At 39.1% G+C, this 23276-nt stretch overlaps 11 protein-coding genes across 11 annotated transcripts; 6 read left to right on the top strand and 5 right to left on the bottom strand. All coding sequences in view use genetic code 12, as the record gives it.

Annotated features, from left to right (window-relative positions):
• Positions 1-75: 75 nt before the first annotated feature.
• Positions 76-1329, bottom strand: MRF1 (Mrf1p; the record flags this gene model as incomplete). The annotated part of the gene is made up of 1 exon (XM_064997610.1): positions 76-1329. The coding sequence occupies one exon, from the start codon at positions 1327-1329 to the stop codon at positions 76-78; it is 1254 nt and encodes a 417-aa protein (XP_064853682.1).
• A 223-nt stretch (positions 1330-1552) lies between these two features.
• DASC09_040100 (Vps55 family protein) lies at positions 1553-1966 on the top strand (the record flags this gene model as incomplete). Its single annotated transcript, XM_064997609.1, has 1 exon — positions 1553-1966. The coding sequence occupies one exon, from the start codon at positions 1553-1555 to the stop codon at positions 1964-1966; it is 414 nt and encodes a 137-aa protein (XP_064853681.1).
• Positions 1967-2861: 895 nt separating this feature from the next.
• On the top strand, positions 2862-5237 carry DASC09_040090 (uncharacterized protein; the record flags this gene model as incomplete). Its single annotated transcript, XM_064997608.1, has 1 exon — positions 2862-5237. One exon carries the CDS (start codon positions 2862-2864, stop codon positions 5235-5237), a length of 2376 nt encoding a protein of 791 aa, XP_064853680.1.
• A 610-nt stretch (positions 5238-5847) lies between these two features.
• On the bottom strand, positions 5848-7836 carry DASC09_040080 (SNG1 family protein; the record flags this gene model as incomplete). Its single annotated transcript, XM_064997607.1, has 1 exon — positions 5848-7836. One exon carries the CDS (start codon positions 7834-7836, stop codon positions 5848-5850), a length of 1989 nt encoding a protein of 662 aa, XP_064853679.1.
• Positions 7837-8228: 392 nt separating this feature from the next.
• DASC09_040070 (aldehyde dehydrogenase (NAD(+))) lies at positions 8229-9749 on the bottom strand (the record flags this gene model as incomplete). The annotated part of the gene is made up of 1 exon (XM_064997606.1): positions 8229-9749. The coding sequence occupies one exon, from the start codon at positions 9747-9749 to the stop codon at positions 8229-8231; it is 1521 nt and encodes a 506-aa protein (XP_064853678.1).
• Positions 9750-9970: 221 nt separating this feature from the next.
• MLH1 (mismatch repair ATPase MLH1) lies at positions 9971-12247 on the bottom strand (the record flags this gene model as incomplete). The annotated part of the gene is made up of 2 exons (XM_064997605.1): positions 9971-12154; positions 12233-12247. The coding sequence occupies 2 exons, from the start codon at positions 12245-12247 to the stop codon at positions 9971-9973; spliced, it is 2199 nt and encodes a 732-aa protein (XP_064853677.1).
• Positions 12248-12452: 205 nt separating this feature from the next.
• On the top strand, positions 12453-14507 carry NVJ3 (Nvj3p; the record flags this gene model as incomplete). Its single annotated transcript, XM_064997604.1, has 1 exon — positions 12453-14507. One exon carries the CDS (start codon positions 12453-12455, stop codon positions 14505-14507), a length of 2055 nt encoding a protein of 684 aa, XP_064853676.1.
• Positions 14508-17970: 3463 nt separating this feature from the next.
• On the bottom strand, positions 17971-18501 carry DASC09_040040 (uncharacterized protein; the record flags this gene model as incomplete). The annotated part of the gene is made up of 1 exon (XM_064997603.1): positions 17971-18501. One exon carries the CDS (start codon positions 18499-18501, stop codon positions 17971-17973), a length of 531 nt encoding a protein of 176 aa, XP_064853675.1.
• Positions 18502-19034: 533 nt separating this feature from the next.
• On the top strand, positions 19035-19845 carry DASC09_040030 (uncharacterized protein; the record flags this gene model as incomplete). Its single annotated transcript, XM_064997602.1, has 2 exons — positions 19035-19041; positions 19109-19845. 2 exons carry the CDS (start codon positions 19035-19037, stop codon positions 19843-19845), a joined length of 744 nt encoding a protein of 247 aa, XP_064853674.1.
• Positions 19846-20703: 858 nt separating this feature from the next.
• Positions 20704-21663, top strand: CAR1 (arginase; the record flags this gene model as incomplete). Its single annotated transcript, XM_064997601.1, has 1 exon — positions 20704-21663. One exon carries the CDS (start codon positions 20704-20706, stop codon positions 21661-21663), a length of 960 nt encoding a protein of 319 aa, XP_064853673.1.
• Positions 21664-21892: 229 nt separating this feature from the next.
• On the top strand, positions 21893-23071 carry DASC09_040010 (putative cysteine synthase; the record flags this gene model as incomplete). Its single annotated transcript, XM_064997600.1, has 1 exon — positions 21893-23071. The coding sequence occupies one exon, from the start codon at positions 21893-21895 to the stop codon at positions 23069-23071; it is 1179 nt and encodes a 392-aa protein (XP_064853672.1).
• Positions 23072-23276: the final 205 nt, after the last annotated feature.

Genomic DNA, 23276 nt, shown 5'->3' with positions numbered 1-23276 from the left:
CACCACAGCGGATGGAATATACACACTGAAAAGTTGATCTATTATATTTTATACATTATATACAGATTGAAAAACCTATTTCTTGTCCAGATTCTCCTCAATTTCTAACAACTCTTTCGATCTTTCTTCATTATAATTCTTTTCCACTGCCAAAATAATTTCCTCCAATCTTGTACCATTCATACACCCACCAACGTCATGTAACGAAAACCCACAACGGTGGTCGGTGATTCTATTCTGAGTAAAGTTGTAAGTTCTGATTTTGTCTGATCTGTCGGTACTGGATACTTGGGAAGTTCTCATTTTTCTTTCGTTTTCCACTTTCTCCGCTCTTTCTCTTTCTGCCAATCTTGCTCTCAAGATCGCAAACGCTTTGGCCTTATTTCTATGCTGTGACCGTTCATCTTGCATTGCCACGACAATCCCCGATGGGAAATGGGTAATACGCACCGCAGAATCAGTGGTATTGACATGCTGTCCACCTTTTCCTCGGGATCTCATGACATCCACCCGGATTTCTTCCGGTTTGAATTCTCGCTGATCGGCATCAGGGTTCTCATTATCCTCAGAGATCTTCGGCAACACCACTACCGCGGCAGTGGAAGTATGGGTCCGGCCTTTGGTTTCAGTTTCAGGAATTCTCTGCACTCTGTGGATCCCTCTTTCGAACTTCATTAACTTGTAGGAACCCGGTTCATCGATCGATATAGTTGCACTGGTGATCCCGTTATTTTCTGTCCTTACTTGACTCATGATATGGTATGGCCATTTCTTAACATGGGCGAACTGAGAATACATCTCGAGCATATCTTTGGAGAAAATCGCCGCTTCGTCACCTCCGACCCCTGGTCGAAGTTCAAGAATACAGGCCATGGAATCAAACGGGTGTGGGGGAAGGAGCTTGGCCTTCAAATCGCTAGCCACGGCAGTGAGTTCTGGTTGAAGCTCTCGGAGTTCTTTTTCTGCCTCATTTTTCAACTCGGGTTCTTGTTCGTCATGGAAGAGCTCTTGGAGTTCTTGGAAGTTGGTTAAATGGTCCTGGTATTTCGTGTAAGTGTCGGTGATGATTGAGAGTTCAGAAAACCGTTTTTGATCACTGACACTGAAAGATGACCCACCAGAGATCTTTTCTTGTAATGCTGTCAATTCCTCGGATAACAAACGGGCTCTTTTGATCAACAGTGGATGAAGTTGGAACGTTCGAGGGTCTGCTATGCTGGTGTCGGCAGAAGCAGTGGGCGTTGAATATGGTCGTGAAATATACCATAGCCGTGAGCAGCGCGGAAGATGGGTCCTCGGCACTCGACTATTCCGCAATAGTTTCAACATTATTGCTAAATATATATTATCTGACAATATATATATATATATAAACATATTGGGGTATGCCATTAGCGGTGAAAATTCGCCAATACCAAAAAAGTGAGGTCCTTTGGTTACCCTCCACCATCTCCTCAGAAAAACGCAGACAATCAGCCTGCTATAATGATGATAATAATACCGATACATCAAAGACACATTATTGACACACCACAAACGATAATTCCCAACAATGAGCACCATATCCCCGTTATCCAAGATCATTGGTCTCTCGTCGGTCCTTGCCGTGGGGTTCTTGTTCATTGTGCTTGCCGGGGCGATCTTTGGCAACTGGATTGTTCTCTTTGTTGGGCTAATATTCGCGGTTGGGTACTTGCCAGTAGTGGCCACCCAAGGATTCCTGTCCAATGGATTTTATGATGATCTCATGAACGAGTCTTCCAACCAGGTTCAGGACTTGGGGAGGTTTGTGTCAAGTTTCTTAACAGTTTCCGGGCTTGCCTTGCCAATTGTTCTATTGCATTGCCACTATCTAACGTACACCGCAATGGTGATGACAGAAGTAGGAGGTGCCTTGATATACGCTACAGTGGTGGTATTTACTAGTTTCTTTGATCAGTCAGATGATGTGAACCTTGGAATCTAAGCGGTAGATGATAAACAGTAGGGAATTCATGAGGACTTTAAAAGTTATTGAAGGTGCTGTGTGGAGGTGAGATTCCAAAAAGATAATTCCAGAATGCAAAATACAAAATACAAAATACAAAAAAAGAAAAAAAAGGAAAAAGATAAAAGAGAGAGAAATAATAAAACGAAATCCAGTATAATAGTGATTTGACACGGTCTCAACTTCTATGTTTCTGGTGTCGTCGTGCCAGTGACGAATAATATCAGGGTTAGAATGCACTCCTAGACTTGCCCTTTCAAAAGACATCCATAATTCTTACTGCTTCCCATAAACACGTATACTATTCTATTTACAATGTGGAAGTTCAAGTCAATTCTGGTTTCAGTGCTAGATGTCACTTCATGTTGTTTTAATTTTGAGATAACTTTCGACTACTCTAAACAAGGTACGAAAAGTGGAGGTACGCAATAACACAATTATATCCTGGCTAGCCCAGTGTTTTCTCCTATTTTTTTTTTTCTCTTTATTCTTTTATAAATGCTATCAGTTAAGACAACGTCCATCTAATTTAGATCGATCGGTGATCGACGATCGGCGATTTCTGTGTTGTGTAAACAAAAACAGAGAAAATTTTTTTTTTTTTTTTTTTTCTTTTTGACAAATCTCTGTATAAACTAAACATCTAACAATCATAAAACACAAAAGCAAGTAAACAACCTCAGTCGTTGCCTTACACTCACTAATAAATCCTTAACTCACTTGTTTCTCTCAGCTTTTTCCCCAATCTTGCCTAAATTTCGTACCTCCAGAAACTCCGGTACTCACAAAAACACCTTACAAACCACAAACCAATAATAAGACACCCCTCACAAATTATATATTTATATATCTAACAACGTATCACCTTATAAAAATGGCAATGAGCACAGAAATAACGACTGCAACACCCAATGCATTCTACAAGAATCCAAACTCCTCGGTTTCTTCCACAGATTTGGTTGCAACCAACAGATTCACAACGCATCTCTTATCTAAGGATCCCTTAAAAAAGCCTCAAAACGAAATATCCACAGACCCTAAAACTGTCCTCATATCAAAATCCGCAGCCTCCTCCACCATACTAATATCTCCAAAAAAATCTAAGAAACCTTCAGGTCCACCACCAAATCAAAATCCTCCTGCATCACCAAAGTCCAGGAAGCTGACCAAGAAACCAAGCAGCGTGTTGAATAAGATATCCATGTTTGAAAACAGTACTCCTAATGGTGAACAGTTGTTTAAAAGAAATTTCAAACCAATTTTGGCCACAGGGACTAAGAATGATCTGCTTAACCGTTCGTCAAACCAATCGGAAAATTTCAAGAATACCAATACCCCTATCAAGCTGTTTGCCTTTAAAACCCAGCAAAATCAGAAATCAAAAAACAGTAAATTATTTAAAGGATCTGATAATAAAGAGAATCCAAACTTTAATACCGCCCATATTCCAGCCAGCTTGTCAGTTCCTGAGACCGTCATTACTGAAGATGACACACAACCAATCGCCAGTTCTCTGTTTGCCAAATCTCCAACCTCTGAAAAGAATTCTAATGATACTAGCTTTTCTAGTATAATTGGTGGTACAAGATCAAAAAAGACCAAACACTCTGTTTCCACCGCTTTTACCAATGACCCAATTTACGGGAAATCCAAAATAAAGTCTTCAGTCGACACATCTTTTAATAGCCTTGGAAGTGGCCAACCATTTTACCAAATACCAAGATCCGGCTCTAATGCTGGAAGTATTCATTCAGAAAGACCCCTTTTTGATATGCCAAGGGCCGGGAATTTTTCTAGTGGTGCAAGTATTGCCGGGAGTATGGTATCCGAGAGACCTTTGTTTGATGTGACTTCTGAAAACATGAATGACAATGAGACTGTCTACAAACGTCTACACAAATCTTCAAACTCTATTCTTTCAGATTCACTTTTTGATACTCATGAAATGGCGGATAGTTCACTTTCAGAAAATATTGACAGATCAAAAAACCCTCAGCTGGATGACACCACTGAATCTAAAGTGATTGCCAATAGAATTTTGAGAGAGCCAAGCGTTGAGCAAAAATTGGACGAATTTTCTTATTTATTTAATATTGAAGAGGGTGGTGATCTAGGTAATCCTAAACCTAGGGGACATGCATCGATGATCATTGCATCTTCCCTGGTTAAATCCCATTTAAATGACCCAAAGAGGCATTCGATGATCGAAGCCCCCGATGTGTCAAAAGTTAGCAAAGCCAATAATACCGTGAGATTTAATGAAGAAATCACCACGTATGAACATCCAGAGATTTCGTATGAAGAAGGAGATTCAACCAACCGTGATGGCGAAGAAGAAAATGACGATGAAGATGATGTGACGATTGAAAGTGAAATGTTAGTTGTCACCAATGGCAAAGACAATATTTGTTCAAGAGACGATGCTGCCGAATTTTTCAATAAACCAATAACCCATACCGTGGTTAAAAAAGCTATACAGACTGCAGAAAATCGATCAAAGATTTTTTATAGTGATAGATATAAAAAGGAATATCAAATGCTTGAAGAAACAAGAGTAAAAAGAAAATCCTCTACCAGAAATCATCCAAGAAGCCCAACAAAGAGCCCAAAATATTATTCCGATAGCTCTTATTTGAGTGGTCGCTTACAGTCGTCTGAGTTGGTCAATGAAGAGCAAGTGTCGGAAACTTCAATCTTCAGAAGATTATCCAATAAAAGGTCAAAAAACAAGGAAAATTTAGTTTTAGATGATAGCGAATGGCACTCAAATCTTCAATCATCAAGAACTCGGAGCTCTCGAGCCCCATCGATTCAATCAAGCCGAGTCAGTTTTGTATCGACTATCAAATCACACTCCCATTACAAAAAGATTTTCCCGGGCTCAATTTTTACCTCAAGAAGTAATGTGACATTACCAAGAAATAGTAACGACATTCCTGATGCTCCTGTGAATCTTATGCAAAACCCATTGTTGGATTCGGAGGTTAACGGTTTGAGAAAAAATTCCGGTGAACCAACTACTGAGGGAGAGCTAAAGGGAACCAAAAAATCAATCAATAATTTCTACGGTATAAAATCGGCAAGTCAAAGCAAAAGAAGTCTCAAAGCTTTCAGATCAAAGAACTTCAGTGTGATTAGTCTCAATCGTCAATCAAAGTCATCCAATCCAAAGACGGGCAACTCAGAAACTGTTAAAAAACATGGCTCAGTCTTTAACAATGTGATGTCTAAAATCGCTTCTTTTTTTTAAACTTTATTATATTTTTTAAGTACCTGTATTATAACCGTATACGTATAGAATACCCATTTTAACCCATTTTAACTTGTTTTTGCATTCTTTAGCTCTTTATTTTTATTTTTATTATTTCATTATATATTTTTTACAATTCTTTTGTTGTTATTTCTTCTCCTCAGCTTATTTTTTCTAGACTTTCTGTTGTTATTTTTCTTTCACCTGGTAACTGGATATATTTTTACTTTGATTAATAGAAAACAATTGTTTCCTATTAATTAGGCATTCGAAATGCTATTATTATTATTAATATTAATATTATTATTGTTATTATTTTGCTAAATATGCAAATTGTGTAATCTAATTAAATTTATAATGGAGAAGAAAAAATAAACTCCAGCTTGCTGAAGATGATTCCAAAGGATATAATCCAATTATAATCTAAAACCCTAGTCCAATATTATAATAGATAAAACAAACTGTATAACAGAAAACCAAACAAAATGTCAAAAATAGAATGAAAAAACATAAGGAAAAATGAAATAAAAAAAAATGTAAATAACAATGCCACTGTCTATAATTCAAAATACCATCAAAATGTTCATTGTGACCTAGTTGCATCTACCATTCATTCGTTGCGGCTTAATCTCGTCACCTCATCACTTGATTGATCTCTGGTTGACCCACTGTCATTTTGTGATTCGCTATCAGCAACCTCCTCCCCCTTTTTCAAGTTAGCTTTTTCCTTAACGTCACTATCAGTTTCACCTCTTTTTTCTTCTTGTTCTTTGGCAGCAGCCGCCTGTGCCTTCTTCTTCATCTTTCTCGCCACCAAGGTTTGAACAATCGGCAAAAGAAGATTCCCAATCACCGCCCAAATTACCAAAACCCCGATATTTCTCCCCATATGGCCTTTCCAACGATCACAAAAGATGACTTTTAAAACCTCGTAGAGATTATGGATCGGCACCGCGTACCCGTAACGGTAGAAAGTAGGACACAATTCAATGATGGAGAACGTTGGACTGATGTTTATCACGGTCCACAAAAGCACCCAAGGACCAACCATTGGTGGGAAAAACGTGAAACAATACAACGCCATCAATTCATTGGTGGTCCCCACAGCGTTGATGGCAAGATAAGTGATGAACCAAAGCACCAAGAACCCCGATTTACCAAACGCCGCGTCGTACGGCACCCCAAACATCGCATTCAAAGAACTGTAAGCAAGCCCCAAGATAAGATAAGTTATTTGAGTGTTGATGAATCTGTACAAGAGGAAATGCACACCTTTAACCTTTCTAGAGACAAAAATGTGGATTTTTAACGACACCAAGAACGAAAAGAACGCAAAGATAAGAATATAGACCATTCCCAATTGAAGAGCTGGCAAAATCATAGTGGAGGTGACGGGAACTGTATCATACAAAGTGACGGGAGGAGGGTTCATAAGAAGGTCAATCGAAGCAGTATTATTGGTAATTGCCGAAAGTTGTGAAGTAGTAAATATTTGACTAACCAATGGGTTATATAATGCCTTTGGAATCGCGGTATAAAACCCTTTTTCAAAACCAGCTAGAAGGGTTCGTATATAGAGGGTCACTGCCATGTAATCCCTTGCTGTTTCATAGTACAAAGTCACTCCCGATTGACTGAGATTATAGGAAGTATTTCCAGTCAAGATTGCTTGATAAAGTCCAAGAGTGGCATTTGGCCCAACATGAGCAATACCCCAGCACTTTTCATGGTAGAGTTTCCATACGATTTCTTCTTGAACTGTCTTATTTTTCTTCTGGGCTTCCTGCATGAACTGAGTCATGTTGTATACCTCCCAGTTCCCATAACCCTGTTGTTTCAATGAGCTACCCACTGCTTGGGTAGCAGCACCAATTAGCCCCGGAAGTTGGCCCTCAGTAGCATCTTCATTCACAATATAAAATTTCAAGTTGTTATATCTTTTATTTCTGCTGTAGTATGAACCTGTATAAATGGACACCACCCCCATGAATAATATAGTGATAAGAATCAACAACAAACCAAGCCTGTAAAACTGCTTGACCCGCTCCTCACGAAAGTCAGGGTCCCAAAAGTTTCTTTTAATGGTATCCATGATGGTTTCTTTTTTAGTAAGCTCCGGCAACTTTTCAATCGCTTGCTGCTTGCTCTCCTGTTCTTCTTCTTTACCTTGATTGTCTTTATTGTCATGGAGGTTTAGAGTTTGGGAAAGATGGCTAGCAACCAGCTCAAGCTTTAAGAGGACTGCTTCTTCATCATCTTGAAACTGGTCCCCACCAAGAGTACGCGTTAGTTGAATCGCACCCATGATATCTGAACCATGGTACCCAGACAATTCATCCTTCTCATCATGAAGATCTTTGTTGGACATTTCTTGGGAAAAGATGCTCATAAGCGAGCCCCTTCTTCCTCTCGTTACACCGGATCGTTCACCTTCAGGTGAAACAACATAAGGAGCAGGATCTTCAAAGTGATCACTACTCAGAGTGGAGCTAGGCGAAAGTGAGCCCGCCCCATTATTGGTAAATGCTTCTTGGTGGTTTGCATCGTCGTCGTTGTGCTGCTGCTGCTGCTGGCTGGAAGATATCAGAGATACTGGCATGGCAAAAATTGAGGCATTGAAGTTCCTGTGGATATCAAGAGAGAGAAATAGAGAGAGAGTGGCTGGAGGCAAAAAGAGGAAAAGAAAATTAAAATGAAAAACAATAGCAACCATTAACCCATCATCAAAAATACATGGATATGAAAAAATTCAGCAACGTGCGTTTCTTCGCTTACAGCCGCATTGCGGGCACAAATCTTGTTCCACTGGTCGCATACCACCGCGATGGGTAACAAACTCCATCGCGACGGTACACAGATGGTATCTATATGTTATGTTGACTAACAAATACTTTGGTAGAACATGTTACTTCAGCTACATAGCATAATAACAAGAGAGCACTTGCCGCCCATACCTATATATTTATTCAATCCGGTACACTGAACTCATCATCACTCAAAATTGATGGTGATGCTCTTCACCTGGGTGTACAATTGGAGAGAATATTCTCCTAGTTCCCTGCCAAACCCACTCATTTTGACTCCACCAAAAGGCACTTGTGGTGATGATTCATTACTCGAATTGACCCAAATTGTACCAATTTCTAGATCACTTGACACAAGGTGAGCTTTTGCGAGATCTTTAGTGAAGATAGACCCCCCGAGCCCGTATTCTGTGCGATTGGCTAATTCAATTGCCTCTTCAGTTGTAGAAAACTTGGTGATCGTCACCACTGGCCCGAAAATTTCCTCTTTGAAAATCTTCATTTCCGGGGTCACATCAGCAAAAATCGTAGGTTGAACATAGTATCCTTTCTTCAAGTCAACAGGTTGTTCGCAACCCCCAAGAATTAGCCTGGCTCCTTGCAACTGACCCGACTCTATGTACTCAAGAATCACTGTCTTTTGGGAACCAGAAATTTGCGGTCCAATTATTGTAACATCATCTTCTGGAACACCAGCATCACTAAATGGATCGCCACATCTATAAGATTTCTCAGAGAATTCACGGAAACGCTCAACAAATTCGTCATATATGGTATCTTGAACAAGAATCCGTGAAGTGGCAGAACACACCTGGCCCGAATTATAAAAAATCCCCATCGCGGTCCAATAAAGCGTCTTATCAATATTGGCATCGTCAAAGACAATTGCCGGAGACTTGCCTCCAGTTTCCATCGACACAGAATTTAAGTTTGTAGAAGCAAGACTTTGCACCAATTTACCAACTTTCGTTGACCCAGTAAACGCCACTTTATCGATCCCTGGATGCCCTGCTAAATATTTCCCCACCACCGACCCAGTACCGGTTAAAATATTCACCACCCCTGGAGGGATTCCTGCTTCGACAATAAGTTTCCCAAAATATAATGCTGACAATGGTGTCAATTCAGAAGTCTTCAATACCACGGTATTCCCCGCGGCAATGGCCGGGGCGATTTTCCAAGCTAACATATCCAATGGGTAATTCCAAGGAATAATTTGCCCCACCACCCCATGCGGTTCATGAATGGTATACGATAGATGCTTACCATCAATAGGAATGGTTTTCCCTTGGATTTTGTCGGCCCAGCCACCATAGTATCGGAACACATTGGCGACATCTTCAATGTCGTACAAGCAGTTGGTCATTTTTGGTTTCCCCGAATCATACGCCTCAATTCCCGCAAGGAGAAGTTTGTTAGCATCGATGAGGTCTGCGAGCTTGAGGATGAGCTTGGATCTTTCGCCAGCAGGAAACTTCTTCCAGGTGGATTTGAATGCACCTCGAGCTACCCCAATGGCATTATCGACATCTTCTTCTGTAGCACAATACACGGTAGCGTTTTCTTCTTCGGTTGCTGGATTAATCGAAGTCCAGGTGGTTTTCTTGATAGATGGGATAAATTCATTATTGATGAAAAGCCCAGTAGGCTGGTCATACTTTTGACCATCTGGTAGCTCAATTGAAATTATATCAGGTAGGTTAACCATCTTTTGGGTGTAGAAAATATACAATGCGACAATCTACTGTTTGAATGTCACGGTGATTTAATGCGAATGATCGCCTGTTCTACTTTTCCGCCCCCGCCGCGCGCGGGTGCTGATATCAAAATCGACATAGAAAAAATATGCTACAGATAAAATTCAACATGACTTTTACGCAATATACTATCCATACAAATAAATACCCATAAAGTATTCTATATTATAGATCAGCATCTTTCAAAACATTTATACAAAGATGGTAAGTTCGCAATTTCAACCAAGGAGTCCACCAAATCATCTGTGGCCAAAAATCGTTTCTTAACCACATTCAATAAAAATTCCACAGTCTTGATATATTTTATCATATCTTCAGACTCCTCGCCGTTCTTTACATCGTCGTATCCCGGAACACTATCAGGTACATAAAATAACGCAATTTCTTTGAGAACTCCGTCAAGGCAAGCCGTTTCATCATCGAAGTCAATTTTCATTACCACTTTGTAAATGAAGATTGCCAATTTAGCCATCGATGGAAGATGGTTTTTGACGAGTAGCGGGACTGACAGCAAATTTGGATTCATGGGGTCACTGACATCTAAAACAATACTGAAATATTCTTCCAACATATCTTTCATCCCGACAAGCAGGCCAATACGCTCGTTAATGAGTTCATTAGATTTCGCTTCATCAACATTATCTGGCCTTGTTTTCTTATCAACAAAAAGGACACATTCTCTGATCAGCACTCCAGTTTTCAAAAATATTTTCCCAAAGTTGGCAAAATCAGAAACACCAATTTGATAAAAGAGATGATAAAACAACTTACCATAATCCACTAAAAATAAACTAATTCCTGATTGAAAAGTAAGCATTCTTGAAGAGTATTGAACAATGCCAACAAATACAAAGTCAGAAAAAACTTTTGTTAGTTCACGATTGACAGACTTTTCAACAGTAGAACGTAGTAAGCCAACACTATCTAGTGTTACTTTTACCCTTTCATTAGCAACAAACGTAAAGTTCTCCTTGCTTGCTAACATAAAAGACCCATCCTGGGTGCTTGAATCATCGAGCTCAAACACAGAATTCTCAAAAATAGACGTGTCTTGAGATGGTAACGAATTTTGCTCTTGAGTAGATTTGGATTTTGTGGGTTGTAGAAAAGAAGTAATCTTCGCTTGAGTACCATCCACGCGTACAAGCTTACTTTCATGAGGCTTTGGAGCAGAGGCACCAAACGCAAACGATTGGGATAAACTTTGATTCAATGATATCTTCTGCCTTTTCTTTGGTGGCGGTGGTGCTGCAGGTCGCGATAATTCCTGGTTTTCTATATAATCACGATTTTCCGAGCGAGTCAATAAACGTACCGCTCTAAATGTTCTCGAGTCGTCCACATTACTTAAGGCTGATTGAACAATTTGACATACAAAATCAATTATTTCCTCCTCATGTAAGAAACGAACCTCCTTTTTTGTTGGATGAATGTTGACATCGAGTTGGGCTGGATTTATACTTAGACTTAAATACACAAATGGTTTTGCACCCTTAGGTAAATATGCCGAGTATATGTTTAATAAAGATTTCTTCAAAGGATCACAATCTACTAAACGATTATTGATGAAAAAAACTACCTGCGCTTTTTTCTTATTAGCATTATAATTCAAATTCGAAATTTGGCCATTCACTTCTTTTAAACCAATTTCTGCCATATCCTGTGACTCAATTGGAATTATATTATTCGCAACACTAGAGCTATAGACTGCCCGAATTCTTTCCTTGATATTCTGTGATTCTCTGATCGTCAATGAGTTGTGTGACTCTCCCAATTTTTTCACAGAAAAGCCAACATTGGCAGTATGGATCGCATATTTTTGAACCACTTCTAATATCTTTATAAATTCTTCATTAGATGATTTCAACGATTTCAAACGAGAAGAAAAGTTGTAAAACAAATTTTCCACGGTTATTTGTGTGCCATTCTTACCAGCGATTGGTTTTGGGCCAGGTGACTCGCCTGCTTTAGCAGGAACAAGTTTCCCCTGAGAGTAGTGACAAGCCCAAGCACAGGGCGAGTCTTTGGTCTTCGTTAAAATGGATAAATGAGCAATATGGGAAATACTCGCCAATGCCTCACCTCTAAACCCATAAGTGTTGAGTGATCCCAAATCTTCAAAAGTTGAAAGCTTGGATGTGGTGAACCGTTGACAGAGAATCGGTAAATCATCTTTCATCACCCCGCTCCCGTTGTCAGATATTTGAAGCACCTTTATCCCACCATCTTTTGCCACCACTTGTATATTGGTGCTTCCAGCATCAATAGAGTTCTCCAACATTTCCTTGAGAGCATTTGCTGGGGCAATGATGATCTCACCGGCGGCTATCTTATTGACCACAGATTGGTCCAATGCCTGGAAAAGTTAGTATAAAAATCGAAAGGATTGTATTATCCAGAAAGAAAAACCAAGTGAAAAGGCAAATTTGCTTACTTTAATCACCCCCATTCTAAAAGGATTTGCCTGTGGATATGAAATCAAGATGGTGAAGAGGCAACGCGAAATTAGTTCTTTTCAACCTCATCGCGTTCTGCACGTGAGAACTTTTTTTTTTTTTTTCTGGTTATCTAACATGTAAGCACATTAAACGAGAGTTGCGATTATCGTGTGGCTCTTTACCGATATTATTGCAAAGTGCTCTAAGGAAGGAGAAATGTCTTCAATAGGCTTAGGAAAACCTCCGGTAATATATCCTACTCCATTGGATAATGATAGAGGAAGTTCGGGGGCTGCGGCTTCTGGATTCAGCCCCAGTCCTTCACTAAACAAATCATTTTCGTCACCTCTTATACCCAAGTACAACAAACGTAGGGTGAAAAAGTTAGGTAACAAAAGCGTTATGGCGCCCAAGGGTGCCCTGAAAATGAGCTTCGTCAATAATGGAAAAGACAGTGCCAGTGACAATGATGTACATGGAGGACGGAAAGACTTAAATCTTGACGATAACGGGGTTGATCCAATAAAAAAAATGTATGTGAAGGACACCGAAGAGTATAAACTTCACTTAATCCGAAAGATTTTTCTACCAAAAGTATCAATAACTTCAGATATCAAGGATTACTTGCCTGCGTTGACCTCTTCTGGAAGTGTTGATATTGAACTATACTGCTTTATTGGGTTGTTATTCAAGAATTTCATCAATGAATGGTATTTCAAAATCACGGAAAATGATGAGTTTATATCAGAAGTGGTAGACGTCATGGCCCATATTACTAGGGAGCTTGAAACCAGGGTGAGAAAAGTTCGGTTGGAGGATTTTATTTTTGACCACGCACCATATATTTTGGACAATCACCAACAGTTTTATAATTATTGCTTGGATAACTTGGACTCACAATATGTCCAGGAAACGACTATGAATGAGGCTTTTGATGCACTAAACAGCCATCCGGCCCTCTCAATGAGATTTAGGCAATATCATCATTCGAAGGGTGACGGTTTAAACCATCGGTCATCTGACGATGATATTAACCAAAATTTTACATTTAATGATTCTTTTTATAATGAAACTTTGAGGGAGCCTAGGAGTGATTTAGAGGAAGTTAGCAGACTAGAAGAAAACTATTTGGGAATTATATCGAAAGGCGCGCTTGCTTTATTATTGCCGGTTGATGTGTCAGACTCGGACTTGGCTCGGTATTTTGTCAGAAGTGTCATGGCTAATATCGTTTTGAGGATCCTTACAAAACAATTATCTGAACCAGACATTATTTATTCAATTCTTCTTGGGATTTTCAGATCATTAAATAAGGACTCGGACAAGTCGGCTGAGGGCCAAAAACACACCAAGAAGGAAGAAATTGGAGAGATTCCGCAGACCCTCAAGGGGAAAATTGTTTCGGTTTTCCGGAAAGTTAGTCATTTTATTGCATACTCTACCAGTACAGGCTCCAATCAAAAACAGAAGCTTACCAGACCTCCAATTGCCCATCGTTATATTTTTCAATTTCTTAATAACTTGTTCAGTTTTTCTACCGAGAATCCCGTATTATACGTTTTTATGAAATATTTTGCTTTATGGTTTTTATCCTACAACATTGAAGAGATCAGACATGCTGAAAAGATGAAAACTGAAACCATTAAAACTCGTTCTGAATCATCGTCATCAAGTGCTAGTGGAAACGCAGAAGCAGCTTCTGGAGTGAAAGGTAACAGCATTTTGCCAAAGTCAATTTCTGCGATTGTGAATGCTAATTTATTTGCTCTTAAGATCAATCAAATTATTTATAACTTGTTTGGGAAACTTGTGCTCCAGAAGTTTTTCCAGAATGCCGAATTTTTGGCATCACTAGTGAAAACCGCCCGTCATACGATCTTTCCAGGAGATGATAAGATGGGGCCACCACGAAAGATTCCTAATGATGAGGAGATTGAGGAGATGAAGATTGAGTTATTTAAGTTGATGAAAAAGAAATTGCCGTTCTGGTTCAAACTTTTAATCTTCAATGAAGTTGGAGAAGCCCCAATCAATAGTGAGCTGGTTTTTGAGGATGATGAAGATATGAATAATGTTTTCAATGATAGAAAAGATAAATTCAAAGCTTTGGTCAAGACAAAAACGGACTACAAGTTTTACCGCTTCATCCAAAGCTTTCAATACCAAAAGTTTAATAAATTGATGGTTTACAATTTGATGGATCATTTTTTTCTAGAGCTATTTCCGGAGATGAGAGATTTGACCCCTTCAGTTTTGGAAAGACATGATTAAAATAAAAAAAAAAAAAAAAAATTTATGATCAATATCCTTTATATTATATTAATTTGCTAATTTTTTAATCGTTCGTTTAATAATTTTTTTTTCTAGATATAATTTATATAACTAATTTCGTTTTTGGCTGTGCTATTATCACATGTTGAACCACAAAACCATTATGGTATATGTACGCATTATATAATGTGTCAGTTGATTTCTGCACACAAGTGAACACTTTATTAATCACCACTGCCATGTGGCGCACTACCTCAGTACTGACAACAACCTTCACAATAAAATAGACTGACTACCTGCGCCCCAACTCACCACCAAGTGGGTTTATACGCTCAACTGCGAAATTTGAGGTTCAACTAGTGATTGTTTGGATGTATAGATGTGTACCGTTTCATCCGTTAAAGCTTCCCAAAATAGTAATAATTCTTTTTTTGAAGGGTGCAGAACACTCTAAATTGATTGTCCGTGCTGCCAAAGTTTTATCAAGGTCGCTGAAAAGTTTATTCTACACACAAAACATATCTCAATACCACACAACCCCCTCGCAAGGGGGGTGTAGAACAGTTTGGAATTACCAAGATATTCCATGGATCAACGAATACTCTGGTATTGTACAAAGTAAAAACTTCTTAATATCGTAATAGATCTTTACAAGGGGGTGCACAACAACATTCTAGATCGATAAGAGCATTTTGATTGTCACTAGCTGGTATACCTGACCGATTATATTTTACCTTTCTCTTCAATTTTTGACCCTATGGTTTTTCCAGTTCATGGGTTCACTTTCAAGCAAACTACCACCGGAGCAAGGACCGCGTGGAAAGTTAGTGTGATAGGGAAAGAACTATCTCCAAGCAATCTGATATTCTCAAATACCAGAGGGAAACAAAATCAAAAATAATGCAACTATGAAAACCAACAAAAAGCTATAAAAATTTTAACATGATCGGATCCGTGTGCTTGCTTTCCATGAGTCTGTCTAAGTATTCGTGGGAAAAGCTTCATTTTCACCTTTTTTTTTTCTGGCATTCTCAGCAATTTTGAGGCAAGGCACAATTTTTGGCCTGCATGCAAATCCATTCATTTTAGAGCATTAGAAATGCTTTACAACAGAGTTGATATTGGTAAAAAAAAATATTAATAGAAAATAAATATATAAAAATATTGTTTGAGAGTAGTTTCAATAAATTTGTTGATTTGAAATCATGAAAACAGATACAACTTTTCATAAATCTTCTTTTTATTTTTATTCTTTCGGGGTGCCACCCATATGCACGAGCCCATCCAACATGGGGCACTTGGGGAAATACATGAAGATTGGGAGTATCTTAGTTCTAAATTTAACAAAGATTAGTAGGTAGGCACAAGAGAGATAATTTACTCTATAATGTCCATAAATCATATAAATATAAGTGATTCTCCACCTTGTTTCAATTTCACTTTTTTGAATTTAATTTTCATCATCAACTTTTATTTATTCATATTCCAAAGGAAAAAATATACTTATATATATATAAATAATGCAATTATCTAGCACTATTCTTTTTTCTGTTCTTGCATCTTTATCTTCAATTGCCTCCGCTGCTCCTGTTGACAAGCGTGATGCTAAATCCTTGAAGATCGATTTCAGTGTTGAAAGACTTCCATCAGATGCCCAAAGCACTGGTCAAAGAAAGTCAGTTTACAGTGCTGTCAATCTTAATTTACAAAATGAATACTCCAAATATATGGCTGAAATCCAAATTGGATCACCAGGTCAAACCATCCATGTTGACGTCGACACTGGCTCTTCCGACTTGTGGGTTCCTGCTGTTGGCACCAAATCTACCGGAGGTACTTATGATGCTTCTAAATCCAGCTCATACAAGAAAGTTTCCAATGGCTTCATGATCGGTTACGGTGATGGTTCCAAGGCCTTTGGTGACTGGGCTACTGAAGATGTCACTGTTGGTGGTGCCACTGTTAAGGACATGCAATTCGGTTACGCGACTAACCAAACTGTCGGCACTGGTTTATTGGGGGTTGGCTTTGAAGGTAATGAAGCCCCAGTCGCCATCAACGGTTCTAGTTTTGAATATCCAAATTTCCCAGCCCAATTAAAGGCACAAGGTATCATTGAAAAGAATGCTTACTCTTTGTACTTAAACTCCCTTGAAGCTGATTCTGGATCCATCTTGTTCGGGGCTGTTGACAAGGCTAAGTTTGACGGCGACTTGAAATATTTGGATTTGGTTAATATTGATGATGAGGGTCAAGCCACTGACTCACCAGTTGCTTTCTTTGTTGACTTGGATACTGTTTCCACTTCTTCTCAAACTTTCACTAATGGTACTACCTACCCAGCTTTGCTCGATTCTGGTACCACCTTGATCTACGCTCCAGGTGAAATTGCCACTACTTTCGGCAAGAAGTACGGCCACAAGGTTCCATTTGTTGACATGTACTTTACCTCTTGTAATACTGTGGGTGAGCCAGTTGAATTCACTTTCGGTGACAAGATCATCACTGTCCCATTCAAAGACTTGTTGTACCACTTCAACGGTAAGGCTTCCAAATCATTCTTGAACCAATGTCTCATTGGTCTTGTTCCAAACCCATCTAACTACTACATCTTGGGTGATGGTTTCTTGAGATCTGCTTATGTCAGCTACGATTTAGATGACAAGAAGGTTGGTATTGCCCAAGTTAAATACACTGATGAATCTGAAATTGAATTGATCCAATAAATTATCGGGTATCATGTCTGAACATAACACTTTACTTCTTTCACCTTTTTCATTTCTTTTCACCACAATTGTGATCTAGTGTATCGATTACATTGGAAAATTATTTTTCATTTCTTGAGGTTTTTAATATTACTTTAATTAATTTATGAGTTTTTTGAATTTATTATATACAATGACAAATTAAGCATTTGTAGGACTTTTAATCCATAGTATATATATTGCGGAGAAAATGAAGTGCTACAATTTTCCACTATTACACATGCATGTCGCTTTATGAATTGAAGTAAATATTTGAGGGCCTGCCTTCAAGCTTCAACTTCCATTAATTCTTCATTTGCTTCAATGTATTCCGAGTTTTCAGCCGAAAAAAAAAAATCATATATTGTATCTTAAATTACAAAGTATGTGTGATAATCCGCGTTTGTGAATATCTGCCGGAGAATATAAGTTAATGATAGATTTTTTTGATATTGCAAACGACAGTATACATTTGTCTCGCATAAACATGAACCTTAAATTAAAGTCCATTCTTTTTATTTTTATTTTTGGTCTCTTCATTTCTATTGGATTGGTGATGATAAGATTTGTTTTTTGTTCTTTTCCTGTAGCCTCATCATTAGCTTTTTTTTCATGTTTTTTTCTCCATGTCATTCCCTTTAATACATTACCATAAATTATTATTTTTCAATGTTATCAATAAAACGTATATTATAAATAATCACAATGCCAAAACTTAATTATAAATCTTTGAAATATTTGGTACGTTCCCTTCTAGCACCCACTTCTTCTGGATCGATGTATGTACCAGGCACAAGACTTCTGGTAGATCCACGAGGAATAACTCTTTCATTGGTAAGTTCATGGAAAACTTTTTCCGGTTGGTTCAATTGGAACAACTTGAACAAGCTCTGGGTGGCAGCCACACGGTCAAAGTAAGCTTTTTGTTGGACTTCTGTTTCTTCAGCAGTAGTTTGAGCACCCATGATGGATTGTAATACTGTCTTGCCCATCTTTTCTTCATAAGATTTGTTGAAATAGTAAATACCAAAGATACCGGCACTAGCAGCAAGCAAGTAGCGGGTCCATGGATTAAGAAGATGTTGTTCTTCTGCTAGTTCTGGACCATGATGGTGGTGGCCGTGATCATCGTGATGTTCATCATGGTGTTCAGCGTGGTGGTGACCACTGAGCACTCGAGAAGAGTTGGACAACGAGCGAGCTCCGGAAAGACGAGCCACGCGGAAAGAGGATTGGCGTATTGTGAACATCTTGATAATATTATTTGGTTGCTTCACGATGATGCTGTTGTTAGTTAATGGTTGTGCCTAGAATTACAGTATTATTTTTCCTCTTAGAAATTGGCGGTTGGTGATTGGAACTTTTTCTTCTAGGAGGGTAACAGAAATTTTTCAATCGGGAAAATTGGGAGGGGTGTGGAGCCCTTAAAAGCGTCACAACATGCATATTCACAGACAACCACTTCGTAGAATCCACAACATTATTATTACCGTCATTAAAATAATAAGGAAAGCATTATAGATAATAATGATTAGTAGTCCTATCAATATAAATATTGGTGATATTTTGCCCCGACCATCCAACTTACTGGATCGTATCAAAATCAGTGTTATCATTGGTTATGTGTCGATTGGACTGGACAATCTCCGCCTTTGTACTCTCCCGCCAAAAAAAAAAAAATACCTGGAAATGTTGGTGGATGGCATCTTTCTGTCACAATTAAACTCATTGGTGAATATTTAAGGTGACAGCAGCGCTTTTAATCAAAATAATTACAATAGTCATGACGGGTAAGTATGTTGTATATTATCACGGATTTTCAACCTCAGATGAAATTGTCAACTGACGGTCCCATAGCAACATCTGAGCTTCTCAGCGGTTTTGGGATATCCACCATAGCTTCTCAGTCAAAAGAAAATTTCATAAATGAGCTCAAAAACGGTGACATCAGCTCAGTTGGCTCGTTTCTTTATTCTTTCCTAGTGGAGCCTTCACATACTTCGGAAAATGGGCTTGCTAGCGGTAGTAGCTCATTGAAAAGTATGGTAAATTATAATAATCACATCAATCATGAGACACATTTGATACCTGTCAATGGGCCCAAATTAGAAAAATTTGAAATCGAAGCCTTTGAACACGATATTGAAAAGTATCTTGTGGAGCGCGGGTATTTGGATAAGAAAACATTGAATAAACTTAAGGAGTGCCATCTTGATTGCTATGCGATAATGCCCTACGTGAAACAAATTTGTGATGATACCGAAGGAAAACGGAAATTTGTGAAGATATTATACGTATTGCTATGCCGCGGATACGGCTACAGTGAGATTTGTGGAAAGCTCAATGATTGGTTCTTTGAAAGTAATTGTGATGGGTCGATTAACCCATCTAAACCTTTGCCACAAGCGGCTCCACATAACATGATAGAGGACTCTTCTTCAGGTATTTCTAAGGCAACCAAATTAACACGGTTAAAACCGTCTGATTTCTCCGGGTTTCCTCCCCCAGTAATGCAAATGCCAACTTTTTTCAATAACACTGCTTCTCCCCATCAAAGGAAGTGGGCCGATGAAACCAAATTTGCTGCGCTTTAGCTTGAAATTATTATTTCTATGAGAACAGAACTAGTAAATACATCACACACTTTTATTATCATGATATCAATCAAAGAAACCGAAAATAAGGGAGCATCATCATCAACCAATGAACGATTATTCCGATTACATAATGTATTACATCAGGACTGATAACCGAAACACGTGACTAAATATGACGAAACAAGGGGTGAAACAAACGATTTTTGGGGGTGCAACTGCTTCCTGAAGTTTCTGTGCCCAATTTCTCAGAGACTTTTTGACGGGATTGGGGGGCTGCTCAAGTAAATAGATACTGGCTGTGTTCTTCATATATATATTATATATATATGCCCCACTTTATCTAACCATGACCGAGTCTGCCAGACGTGCACGGGTGTGACGGTTTGACACTGTGCCTAAGCGAAAATTAACAAGAAAAAAAAAGCAACAAATTTTTCAGTTGGCTTATCGCCATATATACACGATATACCAGCCAGACAGATAACCACCGCCAGCCATTTCCAAGGATTGTTTAGCAGATGGAGAGCGGAACATAATATTATCTATCTATATATATGGCAGTGCTTCCGGGCTTATCGGACACTTTTTTTTCCTTCCAATGCAAAGGCCTCCAAATCTTTGCGGATTTTTTCTGTTACGTTCTTACCTTCACTTAGCGGTAGCCCTCGAACTTTTGCATTTTCCCCTAAGTTACTGACTTAGCGAGATTGGTATATATAGCACTTCCCACCTGTGTTTGTCTGAAAATTTTCTTTCCAGAGGTCTTACCTTGACTCTTGATATATATATCATACCCCCAATACATATTAGCCCATATATATATAAAAAAATAATCATCTCATTTGATTCCCCAATATGCCATCTCCTACACACTACAAATACGCTGCCACAAAGAACCTTTCCCTCGTCCTTGCCCCATTTTCTGGTGGTCAAGGTAAAGGAGGGGTTGAAGATGGACCTGAATATTTGCTCGAACATGGAATTGAAAAACATTTGAAGAGTTTGGGATGGTCTACAACCATCTCCGATCCACTTAAAGACGACGATTTAGCTGCTCAAAAATCCGATCTTTCAGATGTTTCTGGTAAATGTAAAAGACCAAAGATGGTGGGCCAAGCCACCAAGAAGATATACGCTGCTGTCAAAGAAGCCGCCCACAAGGGGGATATTCCTGTCACTTTAGGAGGCGACCATTCGATTGCAATGGGAACCATTGCCGGAACCCTTGACAAACACCCAGATGCTTGTGTGTTGTGGATCGATGCCCACGGCGATATCAACACTCCTTCGACTTCAGATTCTGGTAACATTCACGGTATGCCAGTTCTGTTCTTGATGGGCATGGAACCAGAAGCCTGTCCTCCAGATCTTAAATGGGTACCAAATTGTATTGCCGCCAACAAGATTGCCTACATTGGGCTTCGTGATGTCGATGCTGAAGAGAAGAAAATCCTCAAAGACCACAACATCTCTGCCTTTTCAATGTACCATGTTGACAAGTACGGGATTTCCAAAGTGGTGGAAATGGCTCTCGATAAGATCAACCCAAACCGCGACTGTCCAATCCATTTGAGTTATGATGTCGACGCCATCGATCCTTTATACGTTCCTGCTACCGGTACCCCAGTTCGCGGTGGCTTGACTCTTAGAGAAGGGTTGTTTATTGCTGAAGAAGTGGCAGAAACTGGATTGTTGTGTGCCCTTGACGTTGTCGAAGTTAATCCAGCCTTAGCTGCTCATGATGTTCATGTTTTGGACACCGTTTCAGCCGGGGTATCCATTGCCAAATGTGCTTTGGGAGAAACCCTTCTTTAAATTTTAGGTCATTAACTTAGATTTATATTTATAGCCTTTCTAATACATACAATAGATTATAGTGTTTTTACTAGCATAGTGAGCCAACTCAAAAGAAACACACCATCTCCGTGGGACCATTCGGAGGAAAATTTTTTTTTTTTTTTTTTTTTTTTTTTGATTGATAAAAAATTACGCTACTTGTTACAATAATAGCTATCACCGAAACACAAATACTTATCTAAACGTAATGGTTTCTAACTGGAGAGACGTTTACCTAGGGGCTGCTGCTACAGCAACAACACTATTTGTCTTTTACGAGCTCAAACAGGTTTTTTTCGACCCAAGGTACGCGGCTTCTAAACCTCCTGCCCCAAAAGTCAACGGGCTACCAGATCTTATAGGAAATACTCCTATTGTACGAATAAACTCACTTTCCAAGCTCACGGGATGTGATATCTATGCCAAACTCGAGCTCACCAATATTGGTGGCTCCTCCAAGGATCGGGTAGCGTACGAACTTATCAGAGCGGCTGAAGCATCAGGAAAGCTTCTTCCCGGCAGAGGCGATGTGATCTTTGAAGGCACTTCTGGATCCACAGGGATTTCCCTCACCACCGTTGGACGGGCTCTTGGATACCGAGTACATATTGTGCTTCAAGATGATACTTCTCCTGAGAAAATCACATTGTTGGAGAGTTTGGGAGCCACAGTAGAAAAAGTCAAGCCGGCGCTGATTGTCGATCCTGACCAGTTTGTCAATCTTGCAGAAAAAAGGGCAATTGAATTGACTTCTGACCCTTCAACTCCAGCCATGGGGTTGTTCGCTAATCAGTTTGAAAACGATAATAATTGGAAAGTCCACTACAACCATACTGCTCCAGAAATTTTCTCGCAAATGAATGGCAAGCTCGACGCGTTTGTTGCCGGGGCTGGTACCGGTGGTACCATTTCTGGGATCGCCAAATATTTGCGAGAACGTATTCCTCAACTTGGAGTGTATCTTGCTGATCCCCAAGGGAGTGGATTTTATAATCGTGTGAACTTCGGAGTGTTATATGATAAAGTGGAAAAAGAAGGCACGAGAAGACGTCACCAGGTCGACACCGTTGTTGAAGGGATTGGGTTGAACCGTTTGACCCATAATTTCCTTGTAGGAGAGGAATTGATCGATGGAGCTGTTAGAGTGTCTGATAAGCAAGCCCTTATGATGGCGAAATTCTTGACGGTTAACGATGGGTATTTCTGGGGCAGTGCCTCGGCGATTGCTGCTGTTGGGTGTGTCAAAGTGGCCCAACAATTGGGGCCGGGAAAGAAACTATTGATGATAGCTACCGATTCTGGAGCTAGACATTTGAGTAAATTTTGGAAGATGGCAGCAAAGGAAGATAGTGAAATCACTTTGGAGGAAATCTTGAATGAGAAATGAATGTATATTATTGCTGAGTGAAGAAGAAGAAAAAAAGAAGAAGATGAAAAAAAAAAGGAAGATCTAGTTACAAATTCTTTCTTTCTCTTTGAACTTTTTTTTTTTATTATTATTGTTGTTAGTTATTTGCTGCTTGTTATCCTGGAATTTATTATTATTTATTTTTTGAAAGGTTTTTTGTTGTCATTTGGTTTCTGTCGTTTTT

This window comes from Saccharomycopsis crataegensis (genome assembly GCF_037102585.1).
Source record: "Saccharomycopsis crataegensis DNA, jcf7180000000084, whole genome shotgun sequence".
In the NCBI taxonomy this organism is placed as follows: Eukaryota; Fungi; Ascomycota; class Saccharomycetes; order Ascoideales; family Saccharomycopsidaceae; genus Saccharomycopsis; species Saccharomycopsis crataegensis.
Note: the sequence above shows the minus strand (reverse complement) of the source record. Positions and strands in the feature narration are given on the sequence as shown.